Source organism: Onychostruthus taczanowskii, unplaced genomic scaffold (genome assembly GCF_017590055.1).
Source record: "Onychostruthus taczanowskii isolate IOZ18803 unplaced genomic scaffold, ASM1759005v1 scaffold60, whole genome shotgun sequence".
Taxonomy (NCBI): Eukaryota; Metazoa; Chordata; class Aves; order Passeriformes; family Passeridae; genus Onychostruthus; species Onychostruthus taczanowskii.
Genome location: NW_024503680.1, coordinates 4,688,302 through 4,706,734, shown reverse-complemented (window position 1 = coordinate 4,706,734; position 18,433 = coordinate 4,688,302). Strand labels below are relative to the sequence as shown.

Here is an 18,433-nt window from a genome sequence, read left to right as displayed (position 1 = left end):
TTACAGGAAGACACATTTACTCCTGCTCCCTGTGCCTTGGAGAAAGCACCTGCCACTTGCAGAAACTGTTTTCTTTTGTGTCAAAGGCTTACTGAGCTGGCTGGAAGGATCTCCTTGGAATAAATATGTGAAAAGAAGTGATTTTACCTAACAGCACAGCATGGCCCTAGGGCACGTTCATGCTCACACACACAGCTCTCCTCAGCCTGTCTTGGTACAGCTCATGGCTGTGTCACTGCTGCTGGCAAGTGTAGTATTTTCAAGTGCTGATGCACAAAATTTGCTTGTCTAAACCTCTCGACAACGGGGACACCTTAAAAACCTCAATCCTAATAAAGTTAAGAGTCTGCCCTCTCAAAAAAGCATAAGTGGAAGTAGGACAGGTGAAACCTCTAGGGAGTCCAGGTGACCAAAAACCCCAATCCCACAGACTTCCTTTTTTTTTTTTTTTTTTGTGCCACATCCAACACATGTGTCTTCAGCATGTACTATGAGGTATTCAAGCCCCAAAAACCACCTCAGTGTTAGAGATAACGTGCTCTAAAATAACAAGAAGTCTCAGCCAAGGGTCAACTCTTAAGTCTTCAGCTTTCTTAGGTAATATCTGGAATAAAACCTTTCTCTGTTTTCATAACTGTTTAGGATTTTAGTTGGTCTCAGACTTAAAATAAAAGTGGTTGTGTATGCTCACCTTTCACTTTCAGACTTGAGAAGAATTAAAAGAATTAAAAGATAGTTTTGCAATGGGAACAGCTAAATATAATGTCACAAAAGGGCCTTTTGCATAAACCCCCTAACAATATCAAAAAGCAAAATGATCTCTCTCCACTTCCACAGCTTCTGTAAGAGTTTGAGAATGCCATGCAACTCCTCTTTGGTTTTCCAACCCTTGGAAAATCTCAGAGGGATAAACAAAGCCAAGGCAGACCTTTATCCTGGTGTGCATTTGTCTCCCCTCAAGCAGAGTCACTCTCATTTTTCTTAGAATCAAAGTATCAGGCTGTTAAATAAATACTAGTAGGGAGAATACGCAGCAGTTTAAGCACAGAGCAGTTTGTTCAGGTCAGCATAAGGCAGAAAGAAGCATAATACTGACAGGACTGTTTGCATGAAGTGTAAAACCACCTTTGTTTTGCTTCCATCAGAATGCAGGAACTCACACTAACACAACAATCCCAGGTATGCAGTCATAGAACTAATTACGAGAAAGAAAACACGGTTTCTGCAGAAAGACAAAGCTCATATTGATCATAGATGAAATTCTGCTAGGGCATAACACTGTTAAATCCAGTCCCTCAGCCAGAAATCAATGCCTTGATGAGCAAAACAGATCAAGCAGGGACTTTACCTCCTTCCCACCGCCTGCACCTAGAAGCTTTCCACAGCACTTGCAGGAGGAGAATGGGTCCAGAATGGGGCTGTGGGGCTGGCAGTGCCCCAGGTGACCCTGTGAGTGCCCCAGGTGACCCCCTGAGTGCCCAGGTGACCCTGTGAGTGCCCAGGTGACCCTGTGAGTGCCCTGGTGACCCTGTGAGTGCCCAGCCCTGACCACTCACCGTGCATCTGGTAGGTGTAGGGTGCCTGTCCCGCCGCGGGCGCGCCGAAGCCGGAGCCGTAGCTGAGAAAGCCGCTCTGCCCTGGGGAGTGGCTCAGGCTGTCCTCTGTCTTAATGCCTTTGGGAGCCAAGAGAAAACATGAGTGCTTGCATGTAAAGATGGACGAAAAGCAAGTGTAGGAATTAACGATTTTTCAGCTGGATTTTAACCTAATAAGCTCTATTTTTTTACACTTTCTTTCACACACACATATATATTAGAGATCTCTCGCTCTCTCTCTCTATCTCTCTAATATGTATATGTGATATAGATATATATAAAAATATAATAAACACACACACACACACACATAGATATAGATACAGATTATATAGATATAGATACAGATGATATAGACATAGATACAGATATAGACATGGATATAGATGTGTGTGTGTGTGTTTCATTATTTGCATTACCCAAACAGGTCTCCTAACAGCCAAACAAATTCATCCCAAATTTATTTGTGATTTATTAGTTTATTTGAGTCAGCTACATCCTGTATCCACAACCAAATGAACTTTTGCTAAGATGGGTAAACAACCTGAATAATACTGCTTTCAAAAACAATTTCTGAACATATAGTTTTGCTGTAGAATTGAAGAAACTCACTGACACATAAACTTCCTGAAGAGTTATCAGATGCAAGCAGTGATTAACAATGGAACAGGACCTTCAGCAAAATAAGCTCAAGATTTCTGTTCTCAAAAGAGTTACTTTTTACTTGCATTGTATTTTCAGCTTTGGTATCAAAACATTTATTGGCAAGTCCTACAGGAGGGTTATCATCTACTCAGTTGGATATAACATGCAGTTCAGGAACAATAGGTAAGCCCTGAAGCCACAAAGATCTTTTCATTTCTAAAACCAGGCAATTAAACTGACAATTTACAGGAGGAACAGCGATAGTTGAATTAAACATTGCAAGATGAAACCCTTGCTGGTAATGAAAGGAGTTGATATTTTATTCTGAGATGCTGCTGAGATTGTACAGCTGTATTATTAAAATAAACAGCTCAAAGGTGCAACATATTATGAACCCTTTGGGCGTGATCCTTCCCTCCTTTGCATCCTATTTGCACAACAAAAGATGGCCAATGGACACTCCCTGGGCGCTGGGATTAAAAAAAGATCCTGCTGATGTTTGGGCATTGGATTTACACACTTTCCATGCTGTTCTCATCTTTTAGCACTTGTAGACAAGTTGAATTCAGGTGCCTTACCCCAAACATGCTCATTTCTAGCTTAACTAGAAGCAGCAAGTTTGTGCTTGCTCAGGTTTGGAGTAAGCTCTCCCGGATAATGTTTTTCTAATAAAAATCACTTATTACAGCTTTAGGTGAGAAGAACTGCGATGCAGTTTGAGCACAAGCTCCTAACGAGATGACTGTGAAAGGCAAGAAGTTGATTTGGACAGTGAGGGGACAAATTCTGACGCAAGTGTGGGGCTTCATCACTGCTGGGGAAGAGAGGAGTGTGCAGAGAAGCCCCTCTTCCACATCCTGTGCTTTTCTATTCCATCACCACTCCACAGGCCAGCATTCAACCTGCCCACCCCAGTTACAATTAATCTTCAGCAAATGGGCCTCTTTGGAAGCCTAAAAATTGTTGTCAGACAGCAAAATACTTTAGCACCAAATTAATTTCCACATAATGTTCTGTTTTGTCTAGGAGCTGGCCGAGTTTTATTTTTTGTGCCTAAAAACAATACTGCTTCATTGTTCTTGGTTGTCAGCCAGGTGGAGTTTTTCATATGCTGTGATGAGTATCTTAGAGAGGGTGTACAGGCTGGGGGAGGGAAACCACTGCTCAAGGATGCTAAGAGGTCACCCACAGGATTTATAAGCAGCATATGGGCCTGACACATGTATGCCCTAAAGCCTCTAGGCAGTAGCAAATGGCTCTGCTTTCACCTGCTCTGGCAGGACAACTGCTCAGAGTTTTCCTTGGAAGTCAGCCAGCTGATGCAAACACACAAACAGCTCCAGGAAAGGGTCTCAAAACATTCCTCTCATCATCCTGGTAGAGCTTTGGCTCTGTCAAGGCCACTTCCCCAGCCTTCTAGAGGGCTGCACTACATTTCCCTTCAGTAAAAGCTTTGTCTGTATAAAAACTTCTTGTTGGGAAGAGATACTGCAATTGCCAAGTAAACAAACGTGTTAAGGAGCACAAGAGACAACAGGAGTGGAAACAAAACTACGAAGCCATTTTAATGGTGCAAGACTCATCCCTCATGGGAGCAGCCAGAAGGAGGAAGCTCAAAGTTTTCTGTTGAAGAGCTGTACCTAAATGAGAGCAACATCTCTTTGGTCTTTAGGAGTGGAAAGAACTTTCAGCTTCCTCAAGAGCTCAGTATCCCCACGCAGAGCTTGAGGACACTTAAGGCTTGGTTTAGCAGGCATTCCTCTGTCAGGAGTGCTGGTTTATTTAGCTCCCTGTGAGAATCCCCCAGCTGCTCCTGCCCAGCACTGTCTCCCCACAGCTGTTGGTAAGGTTGTGCAGAAAAGCAGGGAATAAAGCTGACTGGGGTTAGAAATGTTGACTGAACATATAGCCAATAAATGCCCATTTAAACACAAACTGTCTTCCAAAACCAAGGTAATCTGTAACATCTCACCCTTATTCTGCTCTGCATTTTGGTTCTTCTGTAATAATATACACAGAAATTTTCTCAAAGTAGCTTGTGTTATTGAGACTTCATGAAGAATCAAGGATGGCAAAGTGTACTTTTCATAATTATCATATTTACTGTACTTTGTCTTGACAGTGGATCGTGGGAACACTCACGAGCTATTACTCAGAAGTGGCACATCCTACTGAAGCTGAATTTCTCATAGTCTACTACTGACTGGCTCCAAACTTACCTAGTTTGCAGAAACATAACCCGTGATATGATGAGCTGATAGGTGTAAAGCTCATATAGTTCAAAGGAAACTCAACATTTGAAGTCAGACTTTCCTCTAAGCCTAAGAAGACAACGTTGCTGAGACTCAAATGACACTTCAGTGTAAAACTTAAAAGACTCCCAATCAATTTTGCCAGCAGCAGGAGGATGATGTCCTCCCAGGCACCAGGACTGTGGGGTACTCACTGTAGGAGGGGATTCCGTAGGGCTGCCCCGGGGGGGGATAGGCAGTGTAGGCAGCAGCCTGCTGGATTCCCGTGCTGTACTGAGCCTGTCCATAGGCTGCCATGGTGGGGAAGGACGGGACCGTCACTAAATGGGGATAATGTCTATTCAGAACAAGAAAACAGAAGGGTTTAAGGCAATAGTTACTGCACATGATCTTCGAGAGCACAAGCAGAACAGTTCTAGACACCTCGCTAAAATAACGTTCAACACAGGATGCTGAATATTTTGGGAACTTGGCATTGAGAGAACTGAAGCAGAAGTTTGTTTTATGAACTATCAGATTAAGCCACCTAAATGCATGGCGACTTTAAGACAGTGCAAAATACATGCAAGTTAAAAAAATAAAATAAAATCAACACTGATTTTTCATGTTTCATTTTGAGTTTGCCGAACGAGTGAGTGAGATGGGAAACCTCAGACATTTCTACACATCCCCTCTGTGGTTACTCATAAACACAACAATATTCAAACTGATAAGGTTTGGATACACAGAGGTACAAAAACACAGCTCACAGTACCTCAAACCTTATTTCACTCCATATCCAAGAAGATTAAGAACCAGCTACTTCCCTGTGCCAGAGACGTGTGGGGGAACAGGTGGATGGGCTTAGGGCAGATGTTTTTTAAGGTGTCAGGAGTCTGCACAAAATGGCTGTTCAGCAGAACAGGGATTTTAAATTACAGCACTTGGCACGAGCACTCACTTTGTGGTGTACAGATGGAGAGGACACTGCGGTGCTGCTTTGCTGCTGCCTGGAAAACAAAATTAAAGGGTCTTAGATTTTTATTGTGTTCAGTTCTGTGGCCAAGCTGATACAATTGTTTTTACCACTGCTGGTTTGAGAAAAATATACAGGAATCAAAAGACTTTTTATTTTTTAGTTAATATTCCCAAACTGAGGTAGGTAAGAAATATGTTCTCTGCTTAACAACAAATATAGATTTAGTTTTTAATTGAAAGTGATACCAGTTGATTGAACTACCAGTTTCTTCTTCTCATGGGACTGATATCAGTCATGAAGCTGGGCTTTGAAGCAATGACTCATATGCTAAAGGCTATAAAAGCCAATACTATGATTGCTGAAGTGATTTAAGCTCACTGCACATTTTGATATTTTGCTTTTTTTGGTGCTCTCCTAGACCATGACTAATTTTCTTTAATGTCCATTAAAATATATCAAATAATAGTAAATATTAAAAATACAACATCATAAATCTCCTTAATTTGAATTTTTTGAGTTAACTATAGCATACCCTATTGAACTACCAGCAATTAAAAAATTACATCAGTAGAAAACCTATCATACAAGTTATATGTGCAAGATGCCTTGTAGTGGACCAAACAACTGTGTGCTGTAACACTACCAAAGAAAAATGTGCTACCAGCTTTATTTAGAGATAAATTTATACTTACCAGATTAAAAACTAAAAAACCAAAACCAACCAACCAAAAAAAGCTAAATTAAAACCTGCAAGTTGTACTGAAAAATGTCATACCAAAATAACACCATGTACATTTTTCAGGTTGCCTCCACAGTGCCATCCAAACTTTGCTCCTCAGTTCCTGGCTGGAGCTGTCATTAATTCAGCACTACAAATGCCAGAACACTCTCACAATCATCAATAATGACAAGCCACAACTGAGCCAGGCTCTGTGTCTCCTGGCTGCATCAGTGCACACAGCAGACTCCCTGCACATGGCTTCTCCACCACCCCCAGTGACCAAAGCAGCACAGCTTCCTTTGTTCAGACATTGGTCAGCTGGCAAATTAAACGTTTAAACCATTTTTCATTTAATGAAATATGCAAGTGCATATAAAGTCTAAATGCATGCAAACAGTTCTATGGGTTTGGGTAACTTGTGCTGTCAACATGGACAGAATGACCACAAAGATCCAACATGCTCACATCTGAAATGTTTGCTCTTCCTGATTTAGATCTCTCTTGAAATTGTTCTTTCACACACATCCCTTTTTCACAACATTTTACATGGCTTGATCATTTTATGCTGTAACACGGAGATTACATGAAACTATTTTTAAAAACACTGCCATTTCATCTGGTAACTTTTTAGACTAAATTTCAATAAAAATTGCATCATCATGAGTCCTTACTAAAAATATTAATTACTAGGTATCATTCTTTTTTTAGAACGTTAATTTATGTAATTAATGGTGAAACCTCTACATGCATCATCATTAACAGGATCACCCTAATCACTGACAGAAACAAAACCAGAAAGACTCTTCACACCCCTGCAACACTCCCACACCTTAGAAAAGTAAAACCCACCTGCAACCCTACCTTGCTTTCTGTGCCTATAAAATGTGGTACAGTAACCTATTTCCCAAGCAAAAGGCAGAGAGGTTTAGTTTAAAATACTGACAAAGGACAGTGTTACAAAAATCCACGTATTATTGACAAAGGATAATGTTATACACACGTATCTATTGACTTACACACCCACAGAAAAAAGACTGAGTTTAAAACCAAAACTGGGCTTACCTGAGTCACCTTCAAACTCACTATGAAAAATTTGCTTTGACTTACCTGAAAGAGAACAGTTTAGAAAATCAGATTTTCAGACTGTGAAAACAAGAACTACACCATTTCTGTCTGTCTCTCATTACCAAAGAGAACTGCACTTAAGAAACAGACATTTTACAATTCATTTCTTTAATTCTTAATGGCTTTTACATCAAAAAGCCAGCAGAACAGTTTGAGCACAAGCTTCATTTCTCTTCTCTTTGAAAAACACCACAGCATCAAATTTTTATTTTGGCACAGAGTAAGTAAGTTTGCCAAGAATGCCAAGTAGGAATTTACTGTGTGAATATGGAATATGCCACTGTCACTGACAAGAAAAGGCAAAGTTGATCAGGCAAAATGTGCAAATTATACATTATATATATAATATTTCAATTATATTGAAAATTATATTGATATAACTGCACATCTCATGACAAGCACCCATGAAAACAACAGACCAGACAGCGACACGGACATCTAAATGAGTAAGTACCATGACTAGACTTGCTAAATTTAATACTTTATGTGTAATACAGAGCATAAATTTGTGTGCATTTATTACATTAAGAGCTCTGTCAGTCTGAGAATTGTCAAACACACAAGTATTTTCCTGTTCTTCAAATTAACCACAAGTATTTTCAAGGGAAATAGCACAATCTTGGTAGCACAGGGGATCATTCTGTAGAAAAAACACCATAATATTTCTATAAGAAACAAATCAACGTGAGCTGTCTCTGGCCAAGTGGTGTCCAACAGTAGCTCCTGTGTTGGCTCTTATTTATACCACACAACAAAAAGCAGTTCCTGCACCAAGACTTCTACAAAATAATGTACCTAAAAATCATTTCTAGCTCTAATCTTTTCTGCAAACAGGACCATTTAAAAGGATGTTTCCTTTAGGCTGTTATTCCTTCTACTGCTCTTGTAAATAGGCAGCCACGATGGGCGTGATTTAACCACGCAATTCCTAATGCCTGAGCAAACAGGCAAACAAAACATCTCCTGGCCTTCCAAGAGCCTATAAATGAAGGGTTAAACATACTACTAAAACATAATAGCCAGTGCCTTTTCCTACCTCCCCTCTAACAGGAAGGCTGACAGATCCTGACCGCAGCAAACAATAGCTGGGATTGTACTAGCAAGAACTAGTTCAGCTGCATCACTTGCCAATAATTTTTTTAGCAGATTTAACATTCTTCTGTTTCCTTCACTTGAACAGTACGATGGGGCAGGGGGGAGAAGGAGGAGATAAATTTCCATCAGAGCCTCAGCCACTGAAGGAATTTGTGCCTGGTACCTGCCAAATGTGAAACTGCAGAGCAGAGGCCGGCAGGGCTAACCATTTGGGGATGGCAGCAGTGGTCTCAGAGCGATGCAAACTGGGGCACAGAGCTGCTTTGGCAGGAGGTTTTCAGACTGCTCAATACATTCCTGGGCCTGGGAGCCCCCACAGCCCCACCTCAGCAGCAGCAGCAGAGCCACCAAAGCCCAGGGTTCACGTTCACATCACCACTGGGGCTCCAACAAAAACTACCAGGTCTACACAAAATACAGTTTACACCTGCAGTTCTTCCAGTGGAGCAAAAATCTACACATGCGTGTGTGTAAATGCAGGCACCAACTATACAGAGATATATATTTACATATGAAATATTTCTATTCCATTTGCATTCAAGCCATTGTGGAACTAAAGGATTCAACCACAACTGGCGAGTATACAAACAAAAAACCCCTCAAAAAATCTCAGTTGCTCTCTACACTGTAGAACTAATTGCCAGAAGCAGAGGCCTTGCAGTGGCCAGCTCCCTTTGGTTACATATATTCACATATTTTATGTTAAAGCAGCAAACAGCAAGCAGAAGAGCAGCCTACCTTCTATGTCATCTGGAGCCGTGGCATAAATGTGAGAAAGGTTAAGCTTCAGTCTGTCAGGGCACTCTCTATTTACAGTCAGACTGGGTGATATCACTAGATCTAGCATTTCCTTATACCTGAAGGAAAACAAAGGAAAAATACAATTTATTCATTAATTATGCATGCTTACTAATGATTCAATTTTTTTTTTCCCTAAGAGTATAAATATTAAAGCTGATTACCTAAACCCAGGCTTCATATAAATTCCACATAATAACATTCACTAAAGTTTTCATCAAAGGGAAATGCTGAATTAAAATGCAGTACTTGCTTCCTTGGAGATTACACCCATCTGATTAATGATTTCCCTTTCTTCCAGGATTTTGCCACACAAAAACAAAATTCCAGATCTCTCATATGCCATCAAAGCAAGAATACACCCACCAGTGTCCAGTGAGGCTGCAGAACAGACTGTAACAGGCTGAAAATGAAGCTGAGGGCAGTTAAGATCATTATGGAGTCTTACAAGGTAATAAAGTTAGTACTGGTGACAGGATCAGTTTTCCAGGGGACACCCAAACCAGGCACCCCACTACAGTGTCCTGGCCATTAGGTGGCAGTGACACAAGGACCGTCCCTTTGACATGAGCCACCTTCTCTGATGCAACCAAAAACTTCAAATTTAGGACATCTAGGCCTTAATCTCTGAAGAAAAACACAATTCTTCATGTGTGCACATGACCTACACCACCATGAAAGCTTACAACCTCTGCATTACATAAACAGTCCAGAAACAAGGACTGAATCCTTATTCCAGACCTTACGTATAAAATCAATAGGTCTGTTCCTGTTCCACCATTTTCAATTCCTGTGCCTGCCTGCAGCTACACACCTGTTCACCTGCTTGCTTCCCTTGGAAGTGTTGGGTGTTTTGGATGGGTACAAAATGTCATTAAGTGCACAGATTTACATACCTAGGTTTGCAAGTTTTGGTGAAGACAATGGGGTGAGTACAATAAGGTCTGGTGCATTTGATACCTGCACAATTCCTTCTCTGCAAGGCAGGTTTCCTTGACACCTTTACTCCCATCATGTTGTCCCCTTGCTCCCTGGGCAACCATTGCCTACATCTAGAACTGAAGAACCCACTTCAGGGCAAGGGAAAGCTGGAGCTGAATTTCTCAATTAATTGTCTTTATTTATTTTTAAATACACACAACACAATGGAAACCTATTTGGATTTTCCAAGACTAAACTTGCAGCTTTTGGTTCAAGCCCAGAACAGATGATGAACAGAGAACTCAAAGATTCTGTGCCATTCTTTGCTTCCCATGGCCACACAGAGCACAACCTTAGTTCAGTTCCCTGGAAGTCACTGGGTGGAATTAGGGCTATTAGGGGAAAGCATAACTGTGCTCTTGGACAGAGCAGGACCTGAGCAGGAGCTGATGGGAGAGAGGGAATCTGGTGCTGAGTGGATCCTGGCTGCAGCTTGTTCAGGCTCCCCTTCTCTCCTCTCTGAATGTGGCTGCCAAGGCAGCTGGCACATCCCTGCTCCCAGGCTGGCACCTCCCCGAGCTGGACCAGGCAGGCAGCACCTGGCTGGTAACAATCCACATCTAAAACATCCCAAAGTTAAAGAGAGCAGCACATGGAGCTGAAATCATCAGGCTTCTGCAATACCAATCTATGTGCTTCTGGGAAAAGCCAAGGTTTGTTTTCATTTTCTGTTTAAATACCCCTCTATGGCTTTACCAGCTTCGAGAAACAGAAAAGCACATACTTTTTATCTGAACCTCCCCAATCCCTTTTATAAAGCCTTTGAGTCCCTGTGAGGGAGGGCAAGTATTGTTAAGAACAAGCACAAACCAGATCATTTCATCTGTAGCTAAACAGCAAAACCAAAGCTAAATTCATTTTCACTTTCTCACCTGACAGCTGCCCAGACAGAAAAAACACGAACCCTCTGTGAATTCACAGAACTACCAAAACCAGGCTGAAATGAAGAGGCATAACCATGTCCACTACCCCAATCCTCCTCTCTCCAGGTGGGATCTGCCTCCCTTGGAAATGCTGTGGGTATTTCATCACCAACACAGCCTCAATTCCAGAGGCTGGTAAAGGCTTCCCAAGCACGTGCCATGAAGGGAACCTTATGAATGACCAGTGTGGTAGAAATGCTCTGGATCCAACACTTGTGTCATCCCTTTGTCCCAAAGTGCCACCTGCTACAGATCTGCTAAGGAAACCAGAACAGCATAAAAATCAGCCTTGCTCTGCAGCTGCACCTTTGTTGCCAGTGGGTCTCAAAGGGTTCCACCTTCAGATGTGTCCTTGTAAGAGGAGCACAGCTGGCTCCTCTCCCTGCCTTAGATACAGCCACACTGAAAATGCAGAAGCACAGGGCCACCAATTGTGCCAGTGCCCACGCCACCAACGGCGTGGAAACGCAACAAAGAGGCAGATGTGTGCAAAGATACGAAAAAGTAGTCCGCAGGTGTAAAAAACCCTACCAAGGGACACAGCCCAGAGCTGAAACAGCAATCCACGAGTCCTCACTCAGCTCAGAGCACAGCTCAGGAGAGGCGTCACTCAGCACCGCGGGAAGTTCTGCTCCAGCTGGTACCGAAGCACAGCCTGCAGGGCACTAAGGGATGGTCACAACCCCTCTTCTGCACACTGAACTTGTGCCAGAGCTGCTTCTCCAGCACTCTCCTGCTGGCACAGCCAGGCTGCCACAGAGAAAGGGCTCAGGGGGAATTTTGTGGTGCTTCTCAGTGGGGCGGAACAAGGTACGAGCTGTGGCTCCTAAGGCTCTCTGGAAAACAGCAGGGTGGGCAGGGGCTCTCTCCCAGAGCATTTAAGGAATTAGTTTATTCAAATCCACTAGCACCCAATTAAATTTTGCCTGCATGGCTGAGAAAGTGGGGTTCCATTTTATACAAGCTTTTCCTTTCCACTCTGAGCACCATCTCGTTTCTTTTCCCTCTGCTTCCTTAGCGCTATCCCTGAGCTGAGGGAAAGCACTGCTGCCCCAGATCCTGTCAGGCTGGGGCTGTTCCACCTTGTTTCTCAGATAACACAAGCCCTTCGGCATAATCCAAACCCCCATCATTCATGACACTGCCCAGGCTGTTGCCAAGTGAACAGGAGCAGATGTTTAAAGGGAAATGATCTTTTATAGTGATTAATGCACTTTAATTACATCATTGTTCAGAGATTTCATTAGCTACTCTCTGCCTGATGGTTTTTCTACTGGTTTTGCTCTGTTCACTTTTGTATTCACCGAGTCACATCGTATTTTCCTGCTTTTTCAGCTCTCATTTTAGTTTAGAGTCTGTATTAGTTGCATGTACAAACAGGTAACTTTTCACAGAACTGCCTGGCTGGCTGTGCATGTCACGTATGAGTGCTGTTAGTGGCTTTGCCTGTTTTGCACGCACCATTTACTGATTTATTCATGTGCATTTCTTGCCTATGGACTTCTTGACAAGAGTTTCTGAAATTCCAGTTTTAATGACGGCAAGCTACAGAAAACAGTCAAATAATGGAACAGGGCTGGTATTTAACACAGTAAATGACATGCTGGAGTGCAACTGATGAAAATATCAGGTCTTTGTTTTCTTTTTAGAGAAAAAACATTTTCTGGCTTTAGCAGTGTACAGTAAATCAGTAATAAAGTTTGCTGAATATGAGCTTTTATTAAAACCAGTGATGGCAGCATCTAACATGCAGGGCTGACAGGCTGACAGACATCTGGAAGAGCTTTTGGCTTCTATAATTAAGAAGAACCTTGTGTGAATTTGTTGCTCAGCTTTTCCATTAGAATCCCCTACTCAAACCCCAGTATTTTGCCCTGAAAGTTAGCCCACAAAATCTCTGCCAAAACCAGAAACTTTTTCTTTTTTCAAATGTTTAGGAATGAAAAAAATAGAAATATAAGGGGTTTTTGTTTGTTTGTTTGGTTTTTTTTGGTTTTTTTTTTTTTTTTTTCCTTCCTTTTCAGTCATTATGAAGCTAGGAATGCCAGATTAAACAATTTAAGGTTTCAGATTTTTGACTGAGGTGTTGGGGCAACTGGAAAACCCCCTGTTCTTTTACTGTGATGTTTTGAAGGCAGTGATTCCAGACCCCAAGTCAAGGCAGCCAAATGTGTGCTGAAGATAGAACTCCTGAGTGATCTAATCTCTCTCCAGCAAAGTGCTCAAAAATGGGTGTCCAATGCCATGGAGGGACCGGTGTGATGCCTTGATTTTGAGCTTTCAGATTTTCCAGATTCTGTACTGCATTAGTACATAACTCTGAACTTCACTCAGAGTGTTAGCAAGGTCTCCTCACAGCTCAGTCACACAAAACAATCCTTTTTCAGTCTGAGGACTAAGGACACTATTACAGCTTCAGGCCCAAAAAGTGCAAACAACAGCAAACTGAGGAGAGCAGTTGAGGAGGATGGGACTTCATAACCTGCAGCTGTAATTGGACAATTAACCCCAATAAGGAAATGGACCAAAACTTATGAAAGTGTGAAAACTCATGACCCATTTTTCCCCCTTGGCTGTAGCCATGGCCAGGCTCTTACCTGCAGCTGTAATTGGACAATTAACCCCAATAAGGAAATGGACCAAAACTTATGAAAGTGTGAAAACTCATGACCCATTTTCCCCCTTGGCTGTAGCTATGGCCAGGCTCTTGTACTGCCCAAGGAGTATCCTTTGAAGGCCTTTTAATAAATCCCTACTTTATTCCTTTAACACTGCCTAGCCTCTGTTCTAGGTAGCCTCTCAAGGCATCAGCTGTGCAAGGTGATGAGAAATCCATGGATCATCTTTTGGGAGGGTGGAAGAGGAAACCACCAGGGCATTGTGGGCAGATGGAACCTTGCCCAGCACAGCTGGCAAGCCAGAAGGCACCAGCAGCAGATCAAGGAGTCTCCTTCCAAAGCTTGGAGCTCTGCTGCTCGGGCAGAACCTCAATCCTCTCTCAGCCTGCTCCCACTTGTTATTAACATCCTCCCCTCAACACACTAAAGGCAGCTCAGGGCACTTCCATCCTCCCAGTGGAACCAGTGGGAATCTGCACTTTTTACTCATCTCTACTCCATTTCTGGGGTGAGAAGACAGAATTCTGGCTTCAAAATGTACCCAAACGGTAAAAAAAAATGTTCAAAGGAGAGCTTCCAGGGCATTTTCAGCAAACGAGACACCTGGGTAGTATGAGGTACCAGGGTAAACTCAATGGCCGAGTGATTGAGGGATCAGAGGGAGTATGTGCAAGGAAGAGCAGGGCATTTTCCCCAAAACAACAGCAGTCTGCAGGAGGGCATCTGAGCAACAGAAAGGACAGTCAGGAGTAAAAGACACTAAGGGGGGAAAGCTGGCATGGGTGTGGGAAAAAGGAGAATAAACTCTGCATCTGCCACCAGTGAAGGAACTGAAGAGGTGGGAGCCCTGCAGGTGAAAAAGACAAAAAAACCTGCCAGAGCTTACAGTGGAAAGGACAAGTACTTCAAGGGAGTGAGAAATTGCAAAGTTTCTCAGAAATTATGCTCCCTGCAACAATCCCATGCAATGATCTTCTCAAGAATTTTTACTTGTATCTGGATGGAGGCCAAATACAAGCTTAAACCACTAGATCTTCCTAAACATATGCATATGCCAGCACAGAGCCCTAGGCAGCAGCGGTACAAGCCAAGTCCTCTGCTTTTAGCTCTGCTGGGAAGGGGAGGAGTAGAGACAGAGATTGCAGCAGAATTGCAAGAGTAACATTTTTGTCTTGCTTCTGTGATTTTATCTGGTTTTAATTAGTTGATCAACCACTTTCATCTTTCAACCCTCCTAAAAAATGGTGCAGATTGCTGAGAAATACTTAATTATTTCAGTGGTACTCATCATTAAAAAGATGACAGTCTGATTCCCCACTTTATTTCAGAATGAATCACATGCAGAAAAATCTGAAGGTGGCTTTCTCACTCTCGGATTAAGAGAAAACAAACAAACCCCATCCCAGTCCTAAAGTTTGGGTTTAATTCATTCTAGGAAATACAAGATTAATTTTTTCCCCCATATGGATAAAATTTTCAAAAGCACCTGCTACGCCTCATTAATTTTCATTGGGAATTAAAACTTCTACTGTTTTAACTCCATGGGAAGCATAGTAGCTTAGGCAGCGTTGCCAGGACTTTTGGTAGCAAAATTCTGCTCCCAATTTTACTTTGCTCCTGTACAAAAATAAAGGAATCATTCATAAGCAAAGAAAACAGTATTGTCTTGCAGCCACCTTCCACATGGTATAATCATAGGGAATCTCCCACACTGAAGACTTTGGCTACTTTTATCCACACATTTCAAAAGCAGAGGAAAGTAATTTCATTTCCTCTGTCAGTACATTCCTCCCCACACTGTTTGGCCGTTCTTCTCTCCACCTATAATAGCTTCTTTGTTCCATTTCAAAACTCAGAAATGCTTCAGCAGGTGAAAGCCACGACCCTATTTTCTCTTTTATCACGAGTCTTAGCTCACCCACGAGTACATCAGATGGATGCAGGCAGGAAAAGCCTGAACAGGCACGGAGTTAAACCCGGGCTGGCATCAGCGCTGGTGTCCAAGCACAGCCTCGGTGACAAGATTTCCTTTCAAGGTGACCTGCAGGGCAGATGCCTTGGGCTGTTTGTATTCCTGAGAGCTGCTTTTTGCCCATGTAACTGCACAGTAAAAGCAGCAGCACTTGTCTGGATTTATCATTGCCCAGGCTGTTTCAGACACAAAAGAAAGAGGACTCCTCACTCTGGGGTACAGAGCCTCCAGCACGCGTCACCTCCGGCTGAGGATGAAACCAAGAAAACCGGATAAAAGTTATGTAATAGGTAAGGAAAAAAAAATAGCTTGGGTTAACACTGAGATTTTCAAATTCCTCTTAAAAAAAAAAAAAAGTGTTAATTCTAAACAAGTTTAAGAAAAATAACTGAGAAAAAATAACAAAATAGACCAATTCTTTCACACTTCTGAAACCACTATTGTTTAAAAACAACCAAAGTATTCCATCAGCTTTAAAATCTTTCCCCACATGGTTTCTGTGTTTTGTCTTTTTTTTTTTTTCTTTAAATGAGACAGTCTTTTTTATCAAAATTTTACTTTCACTGGTAGTTTTCTGTCTTGCTCTAACCCATAGACCAGACAGTAAAAAACAGATGAAAATTCCTGCCTCATGAATTTTTTGAGCCACATTAACTTTTTTTTTTTCTTTTCTTTTTTGGAAGGAAAGTCAGCCTTAAGATTTTTCAGTGCTTGGAACCGGCACAAATAATTGCATGCCTTGTTTCCCTGGAAGTCCTGAACTTCCAGAAGCATTGACTTGCTTCACCAGGCTTCATCACCTGCTATTCCAGTCTGCTTTTCATTGATTTTTCTTTAAATATATTTTCTTTTTTTCTTTAAATACACTATTTCTTTTTTGGCTCAGACCTGTTAATTAAAAAAGAAAACAAACTAACAAACAAACCAAACCAAACAAAAAAAAAACAAAACAAAACAAAAAAAACCAAAAACAAAAACAACCAAAAAAAACCAACCAAAAAAACCCCACCACAAAAAATAAACCAGGAAAAAAAAACCTAGGGTGTCTTCATATAAATAAATGTTCTTCCTCCTGCTAGCAGGGCTTCACTACTGCCTTCTCCATGTGCTGTTTTCCTGATGCCCCCTGCAGACACAGCAGATTGAGATGGAAAAGGGGCAGGAGCTGGGCTGGGATTCCCCTGCCGTTCCTGCAATTAAAATGGGAGAGACTGAAGGAAGACAGAGCAGGGGGAGCAGCAGCATTTTCTGGCTGAGCAGCCCACAGAAAAGGGGATTCAGTGCCCATAGAACCACCCAGGACACAGCACCTTCACCGTTCACTCTGGATGCACACTCTGAGAGGCAGCCTGAAAATTCGAGTGAGCTCATGGTGGGATTCACACCACAGAGCTCCAACCTGGCAGCCTGACCAGAAACACATCATGGTATTGGCTGCAGTCACTGGGTCTTTTAAAATTAATTTCCACAACAGTATTTCGCTTATTCTAAGTCAAAATGAGAAAGTAGAATTTTTCACTATGCCTTTTTTTTTGGTCTCTTGGATCTATTTGCTAAGTGGAGCAACCCTTGCAAAGGTATTATTTTCCAAAGCATAAAATTACTCAGCTTTCTTACTGTGAACAAGCAAGTACCACACAGAACAGGATACACTGATGAAGAAAGACTATGAGCTTACAGCCTACAGTAATTTGAAATGTAAAATTGTATGTACATGCATACATAGAAAAGTACGTAAATAATCTCCTACAGCTTCCACATTCCTATTTGACATTCACAAGCTTTTTAATTTCATCACACCTCTTCCTATTCAGATCCCCCAGGCATGCCAGGGCTGCACTGACTGCAGAAAACCACTCCAGCAGCTCCAGCTGCAGAATTAAGGCCCTTCATAAATAACTGCACAATAACTGCTTCCAGAGTCAGAGCTTCCCAAACCAAGGGCTGCAGAGTCCAGCTCATGACAATTGTCACTATTCAGGCACCTCTTTCCACTTTGAAGAACTACATTTTTTACTCCTCCTCAGAATCATAAGGGCTAAAGACACAAATATGTATATATATATATATGAAATTATAGAGTTTATTCCTCTCAGATTTCTGCTTTCTCCTCACATCATGGTGAGTAAAGAGCAGCATCTATGATGGAACATGAAACTCTGATCTTACGAAGAAAAACCTCATCACAGGTGTGTGTTTGCAGGGCCTCATTTTGTAAAACATTTGCATCATCAATACTGTAACATACAGCAATTACATAAACAAAAATAAATATCCAGAAACTAGTTCACCTCTACCATACCAGGATGAAGCAGAGACAATAAAGCACTGAACATCACAGAAAAAAACATCTGCTTCAAAAAGTAGTGGAAAATCACAAATAAGAGAACAGAGCTTTCCTTGCTTGCCTGTGAAGCCTTGGGCACACCTGCCCAGTGGCATGAGAGAAACTATTTTTAGGCAATCATTTTTGTAAAACTAACTATTCAATGAGGCAAGTAATAACTGCCCTGAAACTCTATTTAATGCAACAGGACAAGACAAATCATCCCAAGTTTCAGAGGGCTTGGAAGGGAAAGCACCTCACACAGCGGAGCTGCAGGGCAGCAGGAATTCTATCCCTGCACAGTTTAATGCAGTGAAAGTTGGCTATTACCTGAACAAGTGCCAAGGGAAAACATTTTCCAGAAAATTTAGAACATTTATACCACCCACATCCTAACAAAAGCTCCTCATTCAAAAGGTGGTGA

At 41.9% G+C, this 18,433-nt stretch overlaps 1 protein-coding gene across 1 annotated transcript in view; it reads right to left on the bottom strand.

The window, feature by feature from the left end:
- The window catches only part of EYA2 (EYA transcriptional coactivator and phosphatase 2), a 50,326-nt gene extending 41,081 nt beyond the window's left edge, over window positions 1–9,245 (bottom strand). The window contains exons 1-4 of the mRNA XM_041419262.1: window positions 9,130–9,245; window positions 5,433–5,481; window positions 4,687–4,829; window positions 1,557–1,673 (exon numbers count right to left, since the gene is read on the bottom strand). Of these exons, the coding sequence (XP_041275196.1) occupies window positions 1,557–1,673; window positions 4,687–4,829; window positions 5,433–5,481; window positions 9,130–9,238 (418 nt within the window). The 5' untranslated portion in view covers window positions 9,239–9,245. The remainder of the gene's footprint in view (window positions 1–1,556; window positions 1,674–4,686; window positions 4,830–5,432; window positions 5,482–9,129) is intronic.
- Between the last annotated feature and the right edge of the window lie 9,188 nt (window positions 9,246–18,433).